At 45.0% G+C, this 17,592-nt stretch overlaps 1 protein-coding gene across 1 annotated transcript in view; it reads right to left on the bottom strand.

Annotated features, from left to right (window-relative positions):
- ANO2 (anoctamin 2) overlaps positions 1 to 17,592 on the bottom strand; it is a 378,662-nt gene that overhangs the window by 157,985 nt on the left and 203,085 nt on the right. Inside the window, exons 14-15 of the mRNA XM_033223504.1 lie at positions 13,712 to 13,794; positions 6,625 to 6,735 (exon numbers count right to left, since the gene is read on the bottom strand). Coding sequence (XP_033079395.1) covers positions 6,625 to 6,735; positions 13,712 to 13,794 — 194 coding nt within the window. The remainder of the gene's footprint in view (positions 1 to 6,624; positions 6,736 to 13,711; positions 13,795 to 17,592) is intronic.

Raw genomic sequence — 17,592 nt, 5'->3', positions numbered from 1 at the left:
AGATGGCATCTCCTCTGGGATTCCAGCTCCCACTGGGTGGTCCTGGCTCCTGGGCTCTGGTAAGGCCATCTCCACTCCTGTCCTTGTAACCCTAAGGTGGTGCCCACTTCCTGCCATGCTAATCTCTCTATTGCCTCACTGGCCTGCTTGGCTCAACATCCCTTCTTCTAACACCTCTAGAATTAGCTCTTTGTATTGTCCCTCTGCTGACCCACACAGCATGCGTTTTGTCTTCTTACTGTACTCTAACTAATATAAAGTTTATTGGAAGCAAAGGAGGCACGGGCTGAGAAAGCACCGAGTGAAAGGCTATGGGGATGAGAGGCAAAGACCAGCACTGCTCCTCAACCTGCCAGCTCCAGCACCTTGCCATCTGCACTCAACTTAGAGCTTTACCATCTTGTAGGAACAGAGAGAAATGGTGCCCTGCAGGGAAACTTAAGAAAACCTCCAAATATGTCCAGCACAGAGCCGTCTAGAAAAGATTCAAACTAATTTAGGGGAAAAAAAATTTCAGGCTATTCTTTTATTGAAAGTTCCAGACTCAGTATTCTTTCTTGAAAACACAATCTATGCCTATATTTATATTCCCGAATTTTCCCTACGGTCTTTTGAACCTCTAGCTGTAAACTGAGCTAATTCTCCCCACTGTTGTCCTCAGTGGAAATAGAGCATCACTCCACTAAAATTTATACAAAACCACTAATGTAGGGTAGCGAGTTTGTCTCTCACCCATCTTTCCAGTGAATACCACAGTCTTTCTGTCTTTAGTTTAGGAAAGAAGAATCGAACCTGACTTTTTAGGAGTGTTTGAGGATCTGTTGAAGGAAAACTTTCAGCAGACACAGGAGCAAGAGGTTAGAAGCATTGCTTTTGAGTCAGACTGCCTGGCCTGGACTCTGGCTCTACCACATATTCTCACTGATCAACTTATGTCCCCCATTGACCTCAGTCTTCTCATCTGTGAGTTGGGGATTCTAACGGTTTTAAGACTTAAAGGAAATAATATCTGTAAAGCTTTGTACATTATATACAATAAGCACTCCATAAATGTTACTTATAATTTTATCATTGTTAACATCCTCCTATGCCCGCATCCTTGAAAATCAATAAGAGAAGGTATAAGATCCAAGTTACTACCATATAAATAAATAAGAGACGGTCCAATCCCCCAAACCAATGGATTGATGACCAACATCATCTCTGCACATCAGCAAAGAAAACTGCTGACTCTCAGAACTGGGGAGGCTGTGTAATCTACTCTCCCTGCATGACAGCTGAGGTGGAAGAGGCCCAGAAGGCTCAGCTGCCTGGTAATGGCACCATAACTCCTACCCCACGGTCCTAATATACTGTTATCATCTCACGACAGTACAGAATATTTCATTTCAGATCAGCGTCATGTACATGTGATGTGAATTGTTCTCAGGGAAGCTGATACTGTTTGGATACTTGCTCCCACCCAAATCTCATGTTGAATTGTAATCCTCAGTGCTGGAGGTGGAGACTGGTGGGAGGTGTTTGGATCATGGGGGTGGATCCCTCATGGCTTGGTGCTGTCTTTGCAAAGGTGAGTGAGTTTCTGTGAGATCTGGTCATTTAAAAGTGTGTGGCACCACCTCCCCTATAACTCACTCCTCTTTCTCACTCCTGCTTTCAGTATGTGACGTGCCTGCTCCCCCTTCACCTTCCACAATGATTATAAACTTTCTGAGGCTTCCTTAGAAGCCAAGAAGATACCAGCACCATGCCTTTTCTAAACCCTACAGAACCATGAGCCAATTAAACCTCTGTTTTTAATACATTACTCAGTCTTTATTTATAGCAATGCAAGAATAGCCTTAGAGGGAAACCTTCTAGAGAGAGTTTAAAACAAACCAAAAAAAAAAAAAAAAGAAGCAATGGCCTACAGCTAACATGACACTTAATGGTGAAAGACTAAATTTTTTTTCTCCTGTGATCAAAAACAAAGCAAGGAAGTCCATTCTCACCACTTCTTTTTATTTTTTTTTTTGAGACACAGTCTCACTCTGTCACCCAGGCTGGAGGGTAATGGCGCGGTCTCAGCTCACTGCCAGCTCTGCCTCCCGGGTTCACACCATTCTACTGGTTCAGCCTCCCGAGTAGCTGGGACTACAGGTGCCCGCCACCGCATCCGGCTAATTTTTTGCATTTGTAGTAGAGACGGGGTTTCACCGTGTTAGCCAGGATGGACTCGATCTCTTGACCTCGTGATCCACCCGCCTCAGCCTCCCAAAGTGCTGGGATTACAGGTGTGAGCCAACGTGCCCGGCCTCACCACTTCTATTCAGCATTGTACAGGAGATTCTAATCAGGGCAATGAGGAAATGGGTGGAGGGAGCAGGGATAAAATATATCTAGATTGGAAAAAAGAAGTAAAACTATTTCTATTCACAGATGACATGATCTCACAAATAGAAAATCCTAAGCAATCCATTAAAAATTATCAGAGCTAATAAATGAGTTCAGAAAAGTTGTGGGATACAAGATCAATATAGAAAAATCAATTATATTTCTATACACTGGCAGTGAGCAATCCAAAAATAAAATCAAGACAACTATATTTCCAATAGCATCAAAAAAATAAAAATAATTATCAATAAATTTAACAAAATATGTACAAGATGTGTACACCAAAAACTATAAAACGTTGCTGAAAAATAAAAGGTCTACATAAATAGAAAGATATGCCGGAGTCATAGAAGAATAGAAGACTTACTATTGCTAAGATGGCAATTCTTCCAAAATTAGTCTGTAGATTCAACTCAATCCCTACCAAAATCCCAGCTTGCTTTCTTATAGACATGGACGAGCTAGTCATGGAGTTCATATGGAAATGCAAAGCACCCAGAATTGTCAAAACAATTTTTAAAAAAAAGTACAAAGTCAGAGGATGCATACCCCCAATTTCAAAACTTACTATATAGTCACAGCAATCAAGATAGGGTGGTACTACGTAAGAACAGACATATAGATGAATGGAATCGAACTGATGTCCAGGAATAAACTCTTAACATTTGTGGTCAACTGACTTCTGATAAGGTGTCAGGATAATCCAGTGAGGAAACAGTCTGTTCAACACACGGTGCTGGGACAACTGAATATCCACATGCAGAAAAATACATTTGAATCCCTTCCTTCAATCGCACCCAAACATGAACTCAAAATGGATCATAGGCCTAACTGCAAGGGTTAAAACTATAAAATTCTTAGAAGAAAAATTAGAAATCTCTTAATGGCATTGGATTAGGCAATGGTTTCTTAGATATAGCACAAAAGCATAAGTGACAAAATTAGATAAATTGAACTATTTCAAAATTTAAAACTTGTGCTTCAAACAATATCATCAATAAAGTGAAAAGACAATCTATAGAATTAAAGAAACTATTTCTACATCATATTATTTGATAAGATTGGTATTCCAAATATATAAAGAACTTCATATATCCCAAATATATAAAGAACTTCATATATGCCAAATACATAAATAACTCTTATAACCTGATAATCAAAAGCCAATTAACCCAATATTTTTAAGAGGCAAAGGATTTGAATAAATATTTTTCCAAAGACAACATGCAAATGACCAAAAACCCCATGAAAAGATGTTCACATCATTAGTCATTAGGGAAATGCAAGTTAAAACTACAGTGAAATACCACGTCACACCACTGGGATGGATAAAATTTAAAAAACAGATGATAAGCATTGGTGAGGACGTGGAGATGCTGGAAACCTCATAAATAGCTGGTTGGAATGTAAAATAATATAGCCACTTTGGAAAAATAGCATGGCAGTTCTTTAAAATGTTAAACATAGAGTTACCATATGACCCAGCAATTCTACTCCTAGGTATATACCCAAGAGAAAAAAAAAAAAAAGTTGGTACACAAACATCGATTGCAGCATTATTCATAATAGCCCAAAGATGGAGACCACCCAAATGTCCATCAACTGCATCGATAAATAAAATGAATCAAATCCAAAATATGGAATATTATTTGGCAATAAAAAAGAATGAGGTACTGATATATGCTACAACATGAATGAATCCTTACAAAAATGTTGCTAAGTGAAAGAAGCTGAGGACCACATATTCTATAATACCATTTACAAGAAAGTCCAGAATAGGCAAATCTATAAAGACAGAAAGTAGATGAGTTGTTACCCACGGCTTGGCAACTATTGGGTACAAGGTTTCTTTCTGGGATAATAAAAATGTTTTAAACATAAATTGTGTAGATAATTGCACAAATCTGTGAATATGCTAAAAACCATTGAATTGTACACTTTAAATGGGTAAATTTTAGTGTATAAAATTAAATCTCAATAAACATGCCTAAAAAGTAAATGGACTTGGTATCTTTAAAATTTAAAAAAAAAAAAGAAAAGCAAATAGGTCTTGGGGATCAGGCAGAGCTGGGTTTGATTACCAGCTTCCACACAACTAGCTATGTGGTCTTAAGCAAATTCCTGCACAACTCTGGGCGTCAGTAAATGGTAACTTTTTACCATTCAGCAGGAAGGAAAGTTAGGAGAGGTGGGGATATGCAGCATCAGGGTGACAGTGAAGGCAGAACCAAGGTGATCTTCTGGGGTGAAACAAGCACATCCAAGACCACCAGCTAGAATTTGATTCTTGAGTCCCTGTCTAATTCCTCAGAAGAAGGTGCCTTTCCTAAATATTCCACATACAGTGGTGCCCCTGCAGCAATGCTATGCAGTGGATATTGACTACAACTCTTCCTGCAGACAAGAGCAGTGTCCATCTTTATCTCCCACCTATGGCTGGATTTGGCAAGAACAGAATCATTTGCAATGTTAAAGAAACAGAGGGAACACAAGAAGGATCCTGACAATCAAATTCTAGGCCATTTTTATCTTACACTGCTCATTGGAGAAGGTCTTTTCCCCCCACTGCCCATAAAGCATTAGCTGCTTTGAGCTTTGCGTTCTCAACAGTGTAATGAAAATAGATGTTGAATGCTAAAACATAAACATATGCATCATTCATAATGCATTCAGATGTTTTTTAATTATTCATGGTTCCTGAAAGTTATTTGACCAATCATGCATATATACCCAAGCAATGTTTATATTAGAACCACAGCCTCAGTGTACGCAATTCCAGCTCCTTGGCATTCCCATCTATGGAATTAAAATTAAATGAGTCAGTGGTCAATAAAAGTTACATGTGATTTCCATAAAATTATCCATTGTATACTGCTATGGGGTGGAGAAAGAAGTTTGCATGGCATTGCCGAAGCTGACAGAACACAGAATGCTTGCTTTCTGATGAGGGTGGCAGTGATGACTAGTCTTTCCTAAGAATGAATTCATTATTTCCCTGAATAATTGGTGGTCTTGGACTTGGTCGTCGTCTAGGAAAAAAAATAACTCAGAGGGCCACCCTCTCTGTTCTGTTTAAGTTCTGTTTTCTTAAAAGAAAAAAAAAAGTGCCAGTATTTTGGGCTCGAAAACACCACATTCTTCTGTTTTGATGCTTGCATAAATTTGCATGTTAACATGAATGGTTCCAACTTAAAGAACGTGAAATGAAAAGAAATTTGAATTCAAATCCAAGATGGAGAAAAGACACATCTAAAAGCAACAGATTTTCAATCTAGTGGATTTTTTTTTTCAAGAACCAGATTAAGAAAGTCATAAACTCTTTCTGTCTCTCTCCCTGCCCCCCACCCAACCACTGCTTTCAAAGACGGGTGGCACACAGAGACAGGTATCCCAAAGAGCATCCCCATGTCCCCCCAACATACATACTCTGAGTATTTTTACGAACCACAGCACCCATTCCGAAGCTCTGTTTTAATGACTGCATGCCACCATGAAACTCAGAGACATGACTCAGAGGACATGGTCAAAATCACATATCCACTTTTGGAGGCCCACCGAGAAAAAATGAAATGTAAGGAACATTGTGTGAGTAGCTCGAGCAAATACAGGCATGAATTTGCCTCTGCAGGCCCTAAGAGCCATTTCTTGCTTCATCCTTTGATTTTCCCCATTGCAGTTGAAGGCTGTATGTCATAGTGGTTAGGTGCACAGACTAATAGACCTGCCTTGGAATCCCAGATCCACCAATGATTTACTGGCTGTGTGACCTCTGGCAAATGACTTCATCTGTGGATGTAACTTTTTCCATGAGTCTTCATTTACATGGCAATAGTACCAGCCTCACAGACTTATTGTGAGATAATGCAGCACACTTAGAACAGTGTCTAACATAGAGCAAGCATTCGATAAGGACTAGGCATGGTGGCGGTTGGTATGATGGGGTATGAAATGTTACTATTATTCAAACTTTAGATGATGGTAGGAACCAGGCCCGAACGGCTTCTCCTCTAACCTGCCCTCCCATTTTGACCAGACAGCACCACCCGGAAAAGAGCAGTCAAGTCATCACGAAAGCCCGTTGCCAACGATCTCTGGCTGCAGGACAATGTGAGATGTCATGTTCTCATCCCATCCTGCCCCACATCAACCCCTTCTCAAGCCCAGTCTCCCTTCACTAAGGTGTGCCGAACAAAATGACTACAGGATCTCAACCAGTAAAGAGGACCGTGAGCAACGAGGGCAGCCTCGTACCTCATTGCCAGACTCCGTAGTATTTGTTTGCAGTTTCTGGACAGCCGACTTGTTGCTCTCCTTTAACATTTTCTCTCGAACTTTGGTTTCATACTCAGGCCTGGAATGTTCCTAAACCAAAGAGCAGACAGTGGTTAGTAAACAAAAGGAAGAATGGCCTTGGCCTGAGGGTTATAACCAGACACACGTACATTAACATCAGCGTTTAGGATTGGACGCTATTGGAGATGAACTGCCACACCAAACACAATCACAAGGCGTCTAGATGTCACAACCTAACATAAGAACACAACGTGAGGAAGAGACAAGGGACACACAACACTCATTGTCACACTGAAAACCAAACCTGGGCACGTTCCTGGGGATAGCGCCGGTGTTGAGAAAAGAGAGAGGAAACGTTAACTGGATGGTGGATACGAAGAGAGGCCCAGTACTGTGCAGAGCCGTTTCACCAGAGGCAGAGGGACATCCCTGGTCATCCCACCAACTATCGTCAGACCTCAAACTTCTAACTTTCCACAAGCCAGCTCCCAGCTGGAGAAACAGATGTGCCCCCACAGCTGGGAGTGAGGGCAACAACAAAACTCCTTCCCTGCTCCATTATTCTCTGAGCTAAAATGGCGACCAATAAACATCAAAGTCAAGGGTGGCCATAGGGAATCTTAAAATTCACTTGCCTGGACCTGTTTCCTGTACAGCGTCGGTGAGTAAACTCATTGGCAAGTACAGCAATGCTCAAGAGACCTCACTGGGCCATTCAGCAACACAAACCTGAATCGTGAGTCACCAGGCATGGGAAAGAGCACCTAACTAATCCAGAGGACCATGGTCAAATCAGTGCAGATGCCGGGGCAGGAAGATGCATGACTCACTTCAAAGAAAATTTAACTGTGTACACCTGGCCTCACTGGCGGGCCTTCCTTATGGTTTCCAGCTCGAGAACAAACATCTACAGGTGTGAGGACTTCATGTTCCTGCATCGTTTATCGATAACTCCTGGGCAGGGATTCAGGTACTGGCTCACAATGGGCTCTGCTATTCAGGGAACACACATGTCCTTATCCCTGTCCACATGTCAGAGATTCCAAAGGTCAACAAGCCAGGCTCTTGACCTCTCTCTGGCTTTCCCAAGACATGCCACGATGCAGGAGAGGACAGACCATGTAAGTGACTAACAATCATAACTAAAACAACAGCAGGTGGTGCCGTTCCATCGTCACCCATTCACCAAGGGGACGTGAGTCCCACCCCTTCCAGGAGGCCTTCTCCAACTGTTGCAACATACCTACCAGGTGGGGTCTCCTCCCTCTCTGAATTCCTAGACTTTTATAGCTTATACCACACATTGCAGCTCTTCATTACGTATTTTTCTTTTATTGTTTCCTAGCTGTTTTGCTTGTGAGAGTCTTCTTATCCTAATATAAAGATCAGCTACCTGCTCTGTATTATTCTGTTTTGCACAGTACTTGGCACCATGCAGAACACACAGGAATCTCTAAATGCTTGTAAAGTGCACTAGATTTTGTCTCTCACCTTCATCCATTCTCCAACACAGCATTTCCTAATGTGTGTGCCAAGAGAATTTCAGCTAAAAAAGGACTCCAAGGTCTAAAACACTGGAAAACACTATAATGTATCGACTTTCTGAGAGTCACAATGAGCATATTAAAAACTCTGAAAAGTGCTACTGTCAAGACACTTGCTTAATTTTCCTAAGCCCATCATTTCCCACAGAGCAACTTTTGCCTGTAACAATTAATAACCTGCAGGAATACTTTGAGAACTATGGTTTGAGGTTGTCCCCCGTGGCCTCTGAAATTTGGTTGCTTTACTTCTACATTATTCCAATGGGAGATTTTAATTAAAAACTGTAGCAGTATCTTTCAGTGAGTTCCAGAAGAACATGGGTTCTAAATCTCTTCAAGCCAGAGGGGCCTCTCCCCTTTCACACCCCGCACAAGGGCTAAGGGAGGCACCCCCAGCTGACCAGTAGGATGTTTCTGATTATCTCTGGCTTTCCAGGGCATGATGTGGCAGCACACAGAGGAGTTTGCTTGAATCTCTCTAGGTGTGGCTGTGGCTTACCTCCCCCTACACTGGGCCTCAGTTCAGAGCTGCCTCATCTTTTTTTTTTTTTTTTTTCTTTTTTTTGAGATAGAGTCTCACTGTATCGCCCAGGCTGGACTGCTGTGGCATGATCTCGGCTCACTGCAACCTCCGCCTTCTGGGCTTAAGCGATTCTCCTGCCTCAGCCTCTGGAGTAGCTGGGAATGCAGGCACATGCCACCAGGCCCAGCTGATTTTTTTGTGTTTTTAGTAGAGACAGGGTTTCACCATGTTGACCAAGCTGGTCTTGAACTCCTAACCTCAGGTGATCTGCCCACCTCAGCCTCCTAAAGTGCTGGGATTGCAGGCATGAGGCACTCCACCTGGCCATAACTCTCATCTTTTTAAAGCAAGCCTAGCTTCCTAAGCACTCAGACAGGAATCTGAAACTCAAGGAAGAGACAGGCTGCGCTGCACTCAGCTGAAGCAGGCCTGACAAGGACCTCCCTGTTTGCAGCCAAGCAAGTAGGGTGAGGTTATAGAATCCCTCAAAAGTGGACAACTGAGCTCCTGGCCAGAGCAGAATCCAGCCCCTGGGAGGGCTGCTTTGACACACCCAGCCATGGACAGATCAGCCTTATTCCTGATGTTCCCTAAACACAACAGCACTGGATGGGTAATCTGAAGCCAAGTCCTCACAGATCATCACCCCTCCCACTGAGACGCTGGGAACAATTTCCATTTGGTCAGTCTCCCCAGGAGCCAGCTGGGAGGAAGAACCCAAGCCTGCTCAGGACCACACTTGTCTTATCTAAAGAGGTAAGTCCAGAGATACATCCAACAAATGTCATCAACCAAGAGTCATCAAGCACCTGCTATACTCTGAGCTCTTTCCAGGCACTGAGGCTATCCTGCCAGTCCTAGGCACAAGATCCCTCCTTCCCTGGAACTTACCTCCAAGTAGAGGCAAGTTACAGTGAGTAAGCCAGCACACAAATGAGAAACTAGCAGATGAGGACGAGAACAGCAGAAGAAATAAAGCAGGATGGCTGCTTCAGATTGGGGAGCTGCAGGAGGCTAATCTGAAGATGGCAATGTTTTCACTGAGACGCAAAAGCCGAGAAAAGACAGGCCTTGCAGAGTCTGGGGGAAAAGCAGTCTGTGCAACAGGAACAGCCAGGGCAAAGGCTGGAATGAGCTCGAGACAGAATGAAGGCCTAGGTAGCTGGAAGGTCTAAGCATGAAGGAGAAGGACAGGAGCTGAGGTTAGAATGGTAGGCAGAGGATTTGGTTTCCTATGAAACCAGAAAGAAGTCACTGAGGATATCTAAGCTTTGATGTGATACATGAGGGTGGGGGAGAGATGGGTGGGCAGGATATCTGTGTTCAGAGAAGGCCACACTCTAAGAGTTCCAGGGCATTCCTGGTGTGACAGAAGGTAATGGGTAAGAGTGGCCCACTGAGCCGAAGATGATCCCATTTCAGAGTATAAAACTCTGGAGGTCTGGCAATCTCCCTGCAACAAGGACAAACAGGATCACAGGAGTCCTTCAATAAGTCCTGTGGTGATGTCTACAGGGACACCCATAGGCAGACCTGCACCGGCCCAGGGGGTGGGCTCTTGGGCTTGGTAGATGCCTTCCTTCCCCACCCTCATAAGAAAGCAGTCTCCAGTCTTCTTCTGGCTTCTCTCTGGTTTCCAAGTTGGACTTAAGCCCTATTGCTTGTTCTACCCCTCCTGGGGTGACCCACCTGCTGGAGGCATCCAGGTGGGAGGACTAGAGGGTGCACAAGCTTTGGTGTATGTCAGCTGGCACCTTCCTTTCCCCTGGGAAGCAAGTGCTTCCTATTGGATACCACGGGGAAGAAAGATGTCTCAAGGTTATAGACAGCTAGACTCGTAAGTATTCCTGATACTGGGAGGTGTCTGGTTAAAATAGAAAAAAACTTCGGGCAGCATCACGAGGTCAGGAGATTGAGACCATCAAGGCTAACTTGGTGAAACCCTGTCTCTGCTAAAAATACAAAAAAAATTAGCCGGGTGTGGTGGCGGGCTCCTGTAGTCCCAGCCACTCAGGAGGCTGAGGCAGGCGAATAGCGTGAACCTGGGAGGCAGAGCTTGCAGTGAGCTGAGACCATGCCACTGCACTCGAGCCTGGGCAACTGAGACTCCATCTCAAAAAACAACAAAAAACAAAAAAAAACTTCTAATCATGGCTTTCAAGGACCCCTGCTTCCCTCCCTCCAATGCCCAAGTAACATCTGCCTTCCACTCACTCCTCATTTTGAATGTGGGTTAAATGCTTCATATAAGTCCTAGGACCCTTGTTCAAGTCATTCGTACCTTGCTATCCTGACCTTCAAGCCTTCCCATGGCCTGGGAGACACAGATTAGCAATCAGGACCCTCCCTGACCCGGTCACCAGACTATGCTCTTCCCTTGTCACCACTGTATACTGATCCCTGTCCCCTGCAGCCAACTTGGCTTTCAAGATATCTTGTTGTTGCCTGTCTACACCCCTTGCTTTCCCAGGTCAAGGCTTCTGCTGCTGTTTCTTTCTTGTGGGCGCCCCTTCTTCCCTTTGCTGTCCATTAAAAGCCAACCAGTCTTCAAAACCTTCATTTTTAAAGAATTTCCTCTCTACATTAGCCGGAGCGATTTCTCTCGCACACTCTCCATTCTATTCTAAATATTTATAGACCAAAGAGCACCCTGCTGAATGCAGCCCCTTGGAGATCAGACACTATGCCTGAGATAATTCCATATTCCATACAAAAACCTAGTATGTAGTAGATGCTTAATGGCCATGTTCAGAATTAAACTGAAATTGATGTGTGCTAATCCAAACTAGAAACGCATTAAAGGAAAAGTTGAGGCTGGCCTGTGCACATGCGGGGCACACCAATCACGCTACAGAACCAACCAGCCTTGTAGCAACCTCACACAGAGATCCCATCGGATTGTCTCCTTAGGCCCCGGGTACACCCAGTCTTGGCCAGACCCCTCTCAGCCAGCACATGAGCTCCTCAAATCATGTACCTCCCAGGAAGTTACCATGGCTCATTGGGTCAAACAGATAAACAGGAAACCTGGCTACAGAAAGAAAAATGGATTATAGTCTCACTCCTGCCAGGGGCTTGTTACAGAGATTTCAAGGGTATTGAGTTATAACTGAGGCTTTTCTGATGGAGAGAGTATGTCTACACTTGCCCTCTAACAGAGAGACGTGAGGGCTTCCTCCACTCTACTCGGCAGACACACTTAAGGTGTCTCTGGCCCTACACAGGCTTGGATGCTGGGATGCATCTTCTTTTTTTGGAAACGTTCTATCGCATTAGGGGAGTAGGCACTATACCCTACCCATCTCCCCCAGCCTCCCTCTCTCTCTGTCTCTCTCAAGTATATGAGACATATTTCAGCTAAATCAAACGGGACCAATAATACAAAGACTTTCCCACTAGATCACCCACATTCAAACTTCTAGAGTTCTTTCTATTGGAAGGACCAGTTTGGGAATTTTCTTGCAAGAAATGCAACTGTCTTTATTATTCTCTGTTGCTTCTCTTCCTAAATAATTTGAATCCTCTCTGAAGGCAGAATGCATATGTATATTCTCTCTTTCACCACGGAGTTCATGATAGTATTAGTCTCAGGATATATGCTCAATACCTAGGACTGCAGTAGAGGGGGTGCATGAACCCAATATATGGTAAGGCAATGGGGTGGAGTGGGATGGGGATGCAATTAAGTGAGAACCCATGGGAGGCAGAGAAAGGCTACAGCATTACATCTCTCCTTCCAGCACTTTCAGGCAGCACACCCTGCACTGGTAGATTCCATTCCATGCAGCTGCCCCGTGGGTCCTGCCATTCTTCAGCCCACCTGCTCAAAGGCAAGTAGACAACCTAGAGCACTAAAGAGAAGAAATGGTGACATGCCACAAACGTGGGGACATACAGGTTGGGAGGAGACTAAATTAGGGATTCCATTTCTCTCTCATAAAGTGTCAGGGCCACAAGGCCCCAGGTCCCTAGTCCAAGGCAATCACTATAGGAGAGTAAGGAGCAGGCTTGTGTTCCATGCAGCCACCTTACTGCTATGGCCTTACTGCTATGGCCAGCCCTTGCAAGTGGGTACTCAGGCAACTGAAAGTGCCTCCTGGCCCTCCTAGACACGGCCCTCAGCCCCTCACTCACGTTATCCACACTATTGAGAGTCCCTGCCTGATATCCCATCCATGGTGGCACCTGGTATCAGGAGGCCTTGAAGATTTTAATGGTCAGAACAGAGAGGCTTGCTGAGTTTGGAAGTGAAAGAAGAGGGGAGGGGAGCTGAGTGGCAGTGAGGTTGCTTTGGGAGGAGCAGGAATTATGGCGGGAACAAATCATGGGAGCAAGCACGACACACCGCCCATCATCAGCTCACCAGCATCGAGACTCGGGGGCTAGTCCTCAGAAGAGCTATGAGGGAAGGCTGCTTTATTTGCATTATTTAAAGATCATCTGTCCAGAACACTGCTCTAGAAGAACCTACTCTTTCCCTTAGCTCACGCCTCCGCAACTCCCCAGTTTCACACACAGTGCACGGGCTTATACCACAGAGGTTTAGTGGTTCTTCTTTCACCGACGTCAAAGACAACCAGCACCTGACACCCTGCCTCTCCTTGGGCCCTCAGGAGGCTCCCAGGGCATTCTGACACATCCCTGATTCTCTGGCTTTACGACTTCAAGATGACCTCTTGTCTCTTGTTTTCTTGCATCTTCTGCCACCTCTTTCCCCAGAGGAGGGCACTGGGACATCTGCCCAAACACCAGGCTCAATGCCCTCCAGCTCAAGGGAAGAGGTGGCACTTGAACTTTTGGCCTCAGTGCAGGTCAACCATGGCCCAGCCCATGGAGCCAAGCTACACAGGCGGCCACTGTGAGACCCAGCCAGTGACAGCAAACATACATGGTTATCTCACTTAAGAGAGTCCATTTCCAAGGTCAAAACAAAGCAAAAGCCCACAGAAATATGTGAGAAACATGTGAGAGAACTCACTTCTTCCTCTTCTATGCCAGTCAGGTCCCAAAAGTAGCCCAGTCGCATCTGCAGCCTCTTCCAGTTTTCCAGGAACATGGTAGCTTAAAAACAACAACAACAAAAAAAAAACTCAATTATTTTTGAAGAGTGGATTCTGTACCCTTTGGGCTCACCAGTGGAGGTGGGGGATAAACTAATAGATTTTAAATTTAGGAGCTCTCTGGAATGCATTTAGCCTCTTTTTCCCACTTCTAGTTGAAACTGCTAGAAATACTCCACATCCTTGAGAGTCAATAGATACGTTAAACACATACACACACACATACACACACACACACACACACACACAGACACACACACACTCCTTTCTCCACTTCTAAGTTATGAGAAGAGAGTAAACACTGATCCGGAGAAGTAAAGTAAGGATGGCAGGATGAAGAAAATAAAAAGGGAGAGGTCTGTAGGATTTTTTGACAAGTCTCATCTTGCCTATGCAATACATTCTTTCTTCCTTCACCTTCCTCAGCACTCTCGCTTTTCCCCTACATTTCTGTCTTTCTGTCCCCAGCACCACTTGCCTCATTTGGACCCTGATCATATCATTCTGCGGTTATGTAACAGTCTCCTAACAGTTCTGCCTGACTCCAGACTTTCAGCCTTCCAACCCATCCTGCATGTAACTGATAGAATAATCTCTGTAAAGTGGTATGCATTCATTCTTCCATTTGCTGAGCAAATAGTTGTAGAATGCCTGCCACACCTACACATCCATCAGTTTGCCTGCCCCACCCACGGCCCTTTGAAGGACCAGCATGCCTTTCTCAGCATGCTCTAGGAAGAACCTGATCCCCCCCCAGCCCAACCCTACAGCTACGGTTTGTTATACCAGAGCTGAACACCTGATCCAGGGCCTGCTGATAGAGCAGGCAGATTCCCTCTTTTGAAAACTGAAACTAAAAACACAAAGAGGAGCAGGGAAGGGAGAGACCACGCAGCACCTGAAAGGAGGGAAGGCCTTAGTTTCCGATAGCATCTCCAGCTCCAGTTCCCAAGAGGCCTGGCTATATTTCATTTCCTGCACCCAGGAGCTTGCCTCTTGCTTTCTTAAAATAAATCTCTTGTTATTTGAGGAAGTTTGAGTGAATTTCTAATCCTGCAAAAGCACCAGTCCCAACTAAGGTATCTGCAATGCACAAAACACCATTCTAGGCATTGTCGGGGAGATCAGGTGAACTTCATGTGGATTTTGCTTCTCAAGTTGTTTACAGTCTGTGAGAAGAGATTGTAAACAACTACAATACAAGGCATAAAGTGATCGAGGCCCTAAGAATGACACAGATGAAAATGCTGTGGGCTTGCGAAGAGAAGTGCTACCTGCCAGAGAAGGCATCCTAGCTGATTTTTGAAGGACAATGGCATATTGGCACGGAAGCACTGGGCAGAGGAAGGGTGCCAACACTACCAGCCTACATGTTCAATGGCTCCTTACAGTCTAAGTTCTTCTCTCTGGATTCCAGGACTATGCATGTGGAGGCTGAACCATCTATCTGAATCTCATCCTGCCATTTGTCAACATACATCTTGCAGCTGGGTCATCCCCTCACCATCTTCTCCATACTCGATTTGCGCCCATTGTCCCTCTCTCCTGTGCTATCCTCCAGCTTCTACCCTCATCCTATCCTGACCCAGCTCAAGTCCCCCTCTTCCATAAGATCAGTCCCCACGGCACCCTGTCGTCCTCACTCCTACTGCCCTATGTTCATGGCACCCTGGAGAGGGATGGGACATGATACTCCCTGAGGCCACCCCTATAGATCCACCCCACCCCTAGCAGGAGCCTGAGCACACTTCACTACATGCCATGCCTGACTACTGGCCAGCACTTCATGTCTGCGATGTAATAACAGGACTGTAAACTCTTCCTGGCTCTTAGCTGCCTATGTCTACCTCAGTCACAGCTCAGAACTGAGAATATCAAATACTGATGCACTGGTTGAATACACAGTTACTTAAAGCTGCATTTGTTTTACTTGCATTTGGTGCGTTTGTTTTACTTGCATTTACTACATTATGGTGCACTGATTTGCATGTTTTCATCTGACATGACATTTTGCATGCACTGATTTGCAAGTTTTTCTCCCTTGGATTTGAGGCCTTTCTCAAGTGCGTGTATTCTGACCTCCCAACACTGGCTTTGGCCCGGAGATACTAAGAATGGTAGTAAGTCCCTCCTCTTCCTACTGCTCCTTCCTTGGTTCCTGAGGAGGGCTGTGCACACAGCAGTGCCCAGAGTGCGGACCCACTGGCGTCTCCATGAAGGGAGGAAGTCAGACTGCAGGACAGATGAGAGGGGCAAAAGAGTCATGGACAGATGAGTCGTGAGGGCAAGGGAGGCAACCATCAAACTGATGGCAAGCGGCTCCCAGTTCTATGCCAGGCACTATGCTACATGCTTTGCATGTATACCTCATTCACCTGTCACAAGAAAGTTCTATGCCAGGCACTATGCTACATGCTTTGCATGCATACCTCATTCACCTGTCACAAGAAAGTTCTATGCCAGGCACTATGCTACATGCTTTGCACGCATACCTCATTCACCTGTCACAAGAAAGTTCTATGCCAGGCACTATGCTACATGCTTTGCATGCATACCTCATTCACCTGTCACAAGAACGTTCTCCGCCAGGCACTATGCTACATGCTTTGCATGCATACCTCATTCACCTGTCACAAGAAAGTTCTCCGCCAGGCACTACGCTACATGCTTTGCATGCATACCTCATTCACCTGTCACAAGAAAGTTCTCCGCCAGGCACTATGCTACATGCTTTGCATGCATACCTCATTCACCTGTCACAAGAACGTTCTCCGCCAGGCACTATGCTACATGCTTTGCATGCATACCTCATTCACCTGTCACAAGAAAGTTCTATGCCAGGCACTATGCTACATGCTTTGCATGCATACCTCATTCACCTGTCACAAGAACGTTCTCCGCCAGGCACTATGCTACATGCTTTGCATGCATACCTCATTCACCTGTCACAAGAACGTTCTCCGCCAGGCACTATGCTACATGCTTTGCATGCATACCTCATTCACCTGTCACAAGAACGTTCTCCGCCAGGCACTATGCTACGTGCTTTGCATGCATACCTCATTCACCTGTCACAAGAACGTTCTCCGCCAGGCACTATGCTACGTGCTTTGCATGCATACCTCATTCACCTGTCACAAGAACGTTCTCCGCCAGGCACTATGCTACGTGCTTTGCATGCATACCTCATTCACCTGTCACAAGAACGTTCTCCGCCAGGCACTATGCTATGTGCTTTGCATGCATACCTCATTCACCTGTCACAAGAAGTTCTATGCCAGGCACTATGCTACATGCTTTGCATGCATACCTCATTCACCTGTCACAAGAAAGTTCTCCGCCAGGCACTATGCTACATGCTTTGCATGCATACCTCATTCACCTGTCACAAGAAAGTTCTCCGCCAGGCACTATGCTACGTGCTTTGCATGCATACCTCATTCACCTGTCACAAGAAAGTTCTCCGCCAGGCACTATGCTACATGCTTTGCATGCATACCTCATTCACCTGTCACAAGAAAGTTCTCCGCCAGGCACTATGCTACATGCTTTGCATGCATACCTCATTCACCTGTCACAAGAAAGTTCTATGCCAGGCACTATGCTACATGCTTTGCATGCATACCTCATTCACCTGTCACAAGAAAGTTCTCCGCCAGGCACTATGCTACATGCTTTGCATGCATACCTCATTCACCTGTCACAAGAACGTTCTCCGCCAGGCACTATGCTACGTGCTTTGCATGCATACCTCATTCACCTGTCACAAGAACGTTCTCCGCCAGGCACTATGCTACAT

This window comes from Trachypithecus francoisi, unplaced genomic scaffold, assembly GCF_009764315.1.
Source record: "Trachypithecus francoisi isolate TF-2019V2 unplaced genomic scaffold, Tfra_2.0 Lachesis_group11, whole genome shotgun sequence".
Taxonomy (NCBI): Eukaryota; Metazoa; Chordata; class Mammalia; order Primates; family Cercopithecidae; genus Trachypithecus; species Trachypithecus francoisi.
This window is presented reverse-complemented; position numbering and strand designations above follow the sequence as displayed.